Source organism: Lonchura striata, chromosome 12 (assembly GCF_046129695.1).
Source record: "Lonchura striata isolate bLonStr1 chromosome 12, bLonStr1.mat, whole genome shotgun sequence".
NCBI classification, from domain to species: Eukaryota; Metazoa; Chordata; class Aves; order Passeriformes; family Estrildidae; genus Lonchura; species Lonchura striata.
In genome coordinates, this window is record NC_134614.1 from 17,983,364 (window position 1) to 17,990,690 (window position 7,327).

Sequence of the window (7,327 nt, forward strand, 5' to 3'; positions counted from 1 at the left end):
TCTCAGTTTGCTCTCTTCAATTTGCCATTGTTTATGTTTTTTGGGCCTGAGGCTGTCCTTAGATAAAACAATCCTTTTCCAGCTTGAGAACTAACTATCTTGTGATGAGAACTTACTAACACTTTATATGAAGTTCAGAATCACACACTAAGGCAGTATGGAATCTAAAAATTATGAAAGCTAAAACATAAGACATCATGGGTACAAAGAAGGAGCTGCCCCAAAAGGTTTAGTCAGGAGTTCTGCATCAGGGTCACAGTAAAAGCTGCACAGAATTTGCTAAGTTTGGAGCAAGAGCTGGGAAGGCAACAGAAGTGGGGTGACAAAAGGGCACAATACTTGAAATTATGCTCAGGGACACAGGGGAATTGTGGTCCAGTGCAACCAGGCAGGTGGAGGCCACATCTGTCTCAGAACAAGGGGTGGCCAACAAGCAGAATCATTGCTAAGGTTCAGTAGAAGGCTAAAACTATCACAGACAGACCCCAACAAAACTGGAAGAGAAGATCTCCAGAGAACTCAACAACCAACATATACATAGAAATACATGTATACATACATCAGTGACCAAAACATGGGAAATATGACAGAAAGGAGAAGCAGCAGAAATAAGACCCAGAGCAAGAGGTGGCCTGAAGTGGTTTATTTAAGTGATGACCAAAAGCAGTGTCCTATTGGCATCTGGAACTGGACATCTCTCTGCGAGACCAACCTTGATGGTTTCAGATGGAAAGGCCTCACACGTCTGCTCCTGGCAGAAGGTCCCACTGGGGCTTGAGGAGGTGCTGCCTGCCTCATGAAGGCAGCTGGCACAGAGATGCAGGATGCAGCTCTGCGCCTTTATCACTGGAGTCAGATTGTTCCTCTGTGGGGTGCAGGAAAGCAGTGCTCTCCAGCCTTGCAACGAGCCGCTTCCTTTTTTCTTTTTTTAGGATCGCAATTCCTTTTCTCTTCCTCCTCCCTCTAAAAAGCGGATATTTAATAATTGTGTCGGAAGAGCTTGCTATCCTGAAGCGATGGGTGGTAGTGGTGCTGCACCTATAGTGACATCATGCTGTCCGCCTGGCCAAGTCCTCATCCCGTCAGGCTATTCAGTAAAACACAACTAATTATTCTGCCAGATCCCCGGCCAGATGACAAACTGATTCACAGCATTAACTAAAAGAAAAGAAGGAGAGGGAAATGCACCATTTCTTATGACTGAAACTACATTAACCTGTTACCCCAAGGAAAACTGTGTCCAAAGTTTTTCTTGCGGCGGCTGAGCTGTATGCCAGACAGCTGAAATGCATTTCCAGAGACCCCAGTGCTGTGCTATGGAAGTTCATCCGCAGAGCACAGCTTCCATTTGATATCCATCAGCATTCAGAGGAAAAAAATCTTTTTCCAGAACACCTGCAGAGTATCTTTTATGTCAGAAGACCTAAAACTGCTATCAGAAACTGCTAATTAAAACTTAACAAAAGCAAATACCTGGTTTTCTAAGCTGACCTCAGGACGCTGAAAACTAAAAGTAAGACCAGGGAGACTGCTGCAAATGAAAGCTTTTACTCAATCTGTTAGTTAATTCACAAGGGAAACTTTCCTGAGTACCTCAAGAAGTCTAAAATTACATCATTATGGCAAGGGCACACCAGTATGTTGACTATTAATCATTTCCAGGAAGATGACTATCAGAAAGTCACTCTTAATAGCACCACTGCCTGGCAATAGAGGGTTCCTTGCTCTCCTCAGGGGAGGTACCTTAAATTTCCCTCCCATGAATTTCCTCTTCAAGCAAATTTCCACCCCTGCCAGAAGCCTGCAAAGCAAATGCACCATTTCACATGTTCTCCTGACAAAAGACTGGATTCACACAATACCCTACAACTATGATTAACTCCCAAACTCTCATGAAACCATTCTTCTCTGGCAGGAGTGAGAGATATTGCCCAAGCTTCTCTTAATGTGCTCCTTAAATGAAATAACCAAGACTTGTTCACCATACACATATGGCTATAGCATCATTCCCTTTCAAAAGCTTGGACGATGACAAAAAGAAGAGCCAGTAAAGAGGGAGAGATGAAGGGAAAGAGGACAGGAAGACAAGACTCTCATGCCTATCTTAAGCTTATGTTTGAGAGGTGAGAACTCCTCCCTCCACTACATGAAGCAACTGGGAAGAGCAAAAAAACAAAGACAAGCAAGAAGAAAAGCATACTGGAATAAAAGAGGAAGAGATATTCAGCACATAGATAAAATCACAGATGGAGTATTATTCTAGTGAGTTACAATACAGAAGAATAATAGTCTAAAGGGGAACTATGATACAGTGGGGTGAATACAGCAGTCTGTTACAGCAGCGCAGAGTCAAGTACACAAGCAAAATTCAGAGCCCTCCCAGCTACCTTTGATTCAATGAGTCTTGTGATCTGCTGCTCCATTCCTCCAAGGGTTACTGATGCAATGTGCCAGATTCCATGTTTCTTTCCAACTGTTCTGAGTCTCCTGCATCTGATCTCAAAGAAGGGAGCAGAAACAGCTGGAAGAGAGAAACCAGAATGGCATATTCCAGCAGCAACCCTTGGAAGAACAAACAATGACAGACTTGTGAGAGGTGCCACTGTACCCCTGGCACATATATTTGCATGTGGATGTGGATTCTAGAATAAACATGTCTTCTAGAATAAACACCTGTTGCTCTGGCTAGTCACAGAGTATCAGAGCATATTTGGACTCAGTATGATCAGTGCAAGCTGAACAGACTGACAGTTCAACAGCACAGCCACGATCCACTGTCATGGGTGCCAAACAAGTAACACGTGCTAATTTGAGCACAGTACTTCTCCTCCAGTGGTATCTTTACTTCCCGAGCAACTCCACCTACTTTACAACATATGAGCAGCTTGCAGCCCACAAGGGAACTCAGGCAAGGTCTACTCTGTTTAGGCTTTAAAGTTCCTGTAGATCTAGCTGCAGGCCAAAGGAGGAGGGCAAAACAGCAGGTGAAACAGGAGAATGAAGGAATAAGCTTCTTCAGAGAAAATTTAGGTATTTGCTGCCAAAAGGGAGGATTAGTTGTGAACATCAGGAAGTCAAGGAAGCAGAGAGCAGCAGGAGGCCACTGCAGATAATAGGGACAGTAGGAGCAAGGCTCATCAAGGCACATGAAGGGGGAGAGAAAAAGGCCTTTGCTCTTTCATATGTGCAAAGACTAGAAAGAGGGAATGAGGAGGTCAGGGAGATGGTGCTGGTGGAGGAAGGGCCACGAGGAAAAAAAAAAAGCCTTTGAAAATGAACCATGGAAAAGTGATTATTAAGGGAAGAACTGCCAGGGTCGGTGTTAGGACCTCCTCATTTCCTCTAGAAAGAGGTAAGACATGGCAACTCACAGCCACATTTGGGGAAAGAAGACCAGGAGCACAGCAAGACTAAGACAGACGTCATTTAGAGGACAGAGTGTCAGACAGAGAGTTAGGATGGTTGGGAATTTCATGTAGGATAGAACAGAAAGCAAGTTTAAGGGCTCACATAATACTTCAGGCAAGACAGATCAAAAGCTCTCTTGCCAGCTTTACATCAGGAATCAAAGCAAAACTTTTGTCTGACCACAACTTCCTTATAACCAATTCCTAGAAAGCATGAGTGCACCACATCTCTCTGGGACAACATTACCACCATGAGCCCAGTCCTAGCAGTCACAGCACCACTTCTAGAGGGGTACCTCAACTCCACATCCCTTTTTTCCCCACATAAAGCTACTACCTTTTAACTGCAAATAGCACTTCCAAGTCATCCAAGGCAGTAAGAAAATGCGTACCTGGAGTATTGCAAGTCTGCCAGTCCCCTGAAGAGTTGGTTGGAGGTGTCCGGTGTCGGTAGACAAGATGTGGTTTATTGTGCTCTTCTTCATACTCCTGTTCCTCAAGTGATAGGAGTGGCTCTACAAAATAGTCCCCATCATCAGACTTGAATGTGCCTAGCTGAGAGGGACCAGAGAGGAACAGGAGGTCAGCTTTGCACGATGACAAGCCACCTAGCAGCACTACCCCACAAAGCAAGCAGCTAATGAGGGAGGTGTGCCTAGTTCTGTGGTAACCCCTGTGAAGGCAGTGGCTGGCGCTCCAGCTTCAGTCACACTGCTTGCACCCACCCTGGGCTGCACAGCCATCCCTCTGGTGCTTATAGAGGGCTAATTACTAACCCACAGGCAGGGAGCATCAGAAAGGCATATCTGCCAGGCCCTGTCCTTATGCTAGTGATGTTTACCAAGCCAATCTTGCCCAAAGGGTGGCTGGTGCTGCTGTGTGCTGGAGGCCCCAGTGCAACCCAATCATGTGCTGTTTTCGCAGGGCATGCTTCCCTAAGACAGGCTTTTAACCCACACATAAGGACCAGAGGAAGGTATCCAGCTAGTGAAAACCCTACTTATGAGAAGACATCAATGCTCCTAGTTGCATATAACTATGAATGCAGGTATTTGGTGGATAAATAAAATATCCAAGACAAAACATTCTGTAGCCATCCCATACCGGTATCCATGGTCAGTACCTGCGAGGAAAGCCACACACACATGTGCCCCAGCCTAGCTGAACACGTGCACCCAGAGGAACCCGCGGACTGAATGAAGCCAGCAGAAACCTCCGGGGAGCCCCTGGGATTGGCACCCCGTGGGACTGAAAGGCACCAGGACAGACAGAAGAGTCAGCCCTTTGAGGAGCTTCTGCGCATCCCGATGCCAGCATCCCTACACTGAAGGGCTGTGTACCCAGCTAGGGTACCAGGGACCGGGACATGCCCCTGGTCCCGGGCGCTGGGTGGCTGCGGGGCCAGCGCTGGGGTAAGCCCGCAGCCACCCCTCAGCGGCACCCCGGCACCCCCGGGGGCAGGCGGGGTCCGTGCTCGCGAACCCTCCTGGTGTCGGTGGGTGGCATTTTTTTCCCCAAAACCCGCGGATCACGAGCGGCGCGGGAGTAACCCCCGGTCGGATGGGCGGGAGCCGCCCGCCGCCGTGAGGGGAAGGGGCGGGCGCCATCGCTCTGCCCGCCCACCCTCCGCTGTCCCGCTCCTCCTCCTCCGCGCTTCCGCCCCTGGCCCTCAGCGGGCGGGGGTCTCACCATCCCGGAGCAGAGGCTGATAACGGCGGTCAGCCGGGGCCGGGCGTTGACGTGCCCCCGGTAGAAGCAGTGCTTCACATCGGCGTCGGCCGCCTCGGCGTAGAGGCGCCGTTGGTCTGCGGCGGGCTCTCCCAGGAGGCTGACGGTGAAGAGCGGGGCGATGAAGGCCGAGCTGGCCGTCAGGTTGAAGAGGAACTGCTGCCCGAAGGCGGACAGCCTGTAGTGTGCCTTCGGGGAGTCGGGGGCCGCCGCCGTCCAGGCGTCGGGGGCAGCACTGGTGCTCCGCCGGCGCCGCCTGAAGTGGACATCGGTGGGGAAGGGCTCACCGAACTCATTCACTCGGGTAGGAGTCACGATCTCGTACTCGCTGAGCTTCTCCAGCAGCTGGGCTGCGGGGGGACAGATGCATATTCCGCTGAGTGAGGTGGCCGAGCCCCGCGGCCCCGAGGGGCGGCAGCGCAGCGCTCCCCGCGCCCCTCCCCGAGCACCCCTTACCTTGCCTGGGGTGCAGCTTCTGCCTCCTCGCTCCCGTCCTCAAGCCGTCGGTGAAGAGCGTGGTGAGTGCCAGCGCCAGCGGCGCCAGCTGCATGGTGCTGCGCGCTGTCCTCGGACGAGCAGCTTTCTTCTCCTTTTTCTTTTTCCCTCTTTTAATTTTTTTGTTTTTCCTTCCTCGCAGCCCCCCTCCCGGCCCCCGGAGCGCTGCCGCGGGAAGGCGCAGGAGCCGGGCGGCGTTAGGGGCGGGCGGGCCGGCGGCGCGCGGGGCGCCGGGGGCCGCGCATGGTGCGCGGGGGCGGACGGGCCGGGACCGGGGCCGGGGCCGGGACGGACGGGCCGGGACGGGGGAGCCGCCCGCCCGCCAGCCTGCCTGCCTGCTCTGCCTCGCTTTCCGCCTCTCCCCGCGTCGGGGTGGTGGACGCGAGCTGCCGGGACTCTCAGTTTAAAAGGGGCGTGCTCCATAGATCAAGCAGATCCCGCCCTCCTCCGCTCCCCCCCGGCTCCGCTCCTTCCAATATGTCACTTTCTTTTTTCATTACTGGTGAAAGCCAAAGTCGCAGGTTTTGGTTAAGAAAAGCTGTCGCTGGAGCTGGACGGAGCGGGCGGGGGGAGTCCGAGCCACGGCTCCGCACACATGGGTTCGGCACCCACTCCCCGGCGGCTCCTTCCAAAAGGCTTTAAAATCCCGGATAGCCCAGGCAGAGTGGCACCGGCAGCTGCCTGCTCTGCCAGGACCTGGTAGGGATCAGTCACTTTGGCACTCGCTGGCAGGAAAGCTGAGTTTTCTTACCTAATTAACGTTTTTCCTTTTTTTTTTTTTTTTTCCCAAGGCAGCTTGAAGAAGTAGACCAGCAATTGAAGTAGAAGAATCCCCTGTGTGGCACTTACAGCAGTTGCTTTCTTCTGCATTTCTCAGATAAGAGGCAATTCAAGCAACTTTTGTTCAGGATTAGATTTGTTTTGTGTACTTTTCAGGCACCCTGAGGGAAAAGGAAGATAATATCCTTATCTGAGTTTATTTTGTTTTGTTGTACAGTTTTGAAAGGTCTCTGTAAAAATTTAAGACATCCTTTAGATCTAAATGTACTTAAGTGTTGTCTTCTACCCCTTCCTCAAATCAAACCCCCCAGCCTTGGTTTAAAAGGTTTTTAAACCTTTAAAACCCATAAGGAAGGCAAATGAGAAGTTTGGAAGTTCCATTTGCACTTCCATAGAAAATGTCAAAGTTCTTTACATTCTTCGCTCAACTTTGGGACAAGGCACAGAAATGTTGGTATTTGCTGCAGAAAGGGAAAGTTTTGAAATAAAAATCAATTCAGAATCCACTTCTGGGCAAAATGGCACCTCCTGACTCTTCAAAACAACTGGTGGAGTCCTACAAACCTCAAATATTTAGAGTCAATTATTAATTTTTGTATGATGAATGTAAAAGAGTAAATAAAGCATCATCTACAAAGTCACGCATCTTCAACCCTGCGACTGGCTGGCCAGGGTTGCAGGGCTGGGAGGCAGAGCCTCAGCAGTGCAGGAATCTCCAGAATTGTGGAGACCCAAGTCAGCACATCCTTAGGGCAAGGTGTAATGGCACCTCCCTGCATGGCATTGTGCCCACACTTATAAACCAGGTTTAATTAAAATCTCAGATACTAACCAAGAGATAACTCACCTGGTATCTCCCTGAGCTGAAGTTTTTGCAGAGCACCCTGAGCCCTGACCACCTTCCTACAATCTCCATA

The 7,327-nt window shown here is 50.3% G+C and overlaps 1 protein-coding gene and 1 long non-coding RNA gene across 3 annotated transcripts in view; one reads left to right on the top strand and one right to left on the bottom strand.

Annotated features, from left to right (window-relative positions):
• ADAMTS9 (ADAM metallopeptidase with thrombospondin type 1 motif 9) overlaps positions 1–5,821 on the bottom strand; it is a 79,187-nt gene extending 73,366 nt beyond the window's left edge. For both annotated transcript variants that reach the window (XM_021551207.2, XM_021551199.2), the window contains exons 1-3: positions 5,592–5,821; positions 5,097–5,485; positions 3,800–3,962 (exon numbers count right to left, since the gene is read on the bottom strand). In XM_021551207.2, the coding sequence (XP_021406882.2) occupies positions 3,800–3,962; positions 5,097–5,485; positions 5,592–5,685 (646 nt within the window). In that variant the 5' untranslated portion in view covers positions 5,686–5,821. The remainder of the gene's footprint in view (positions 1–3,799; positions 3,963–5,096; positions 5,486–5,591) is intronic.
• Positions 5,326–7,055, top strand: LOC110482170 (uncharacterized). The gene is made up of 2 exons (XR_002467372.3): positions 5,326–5,439; positions 6,426–7,055. It is a non-coding gene; the product is annotated as an uncharacterized LOC110482170 (long non-coding RNA).
• Positions 7,056–7,327: the final 272 nt, after the last annotated feature.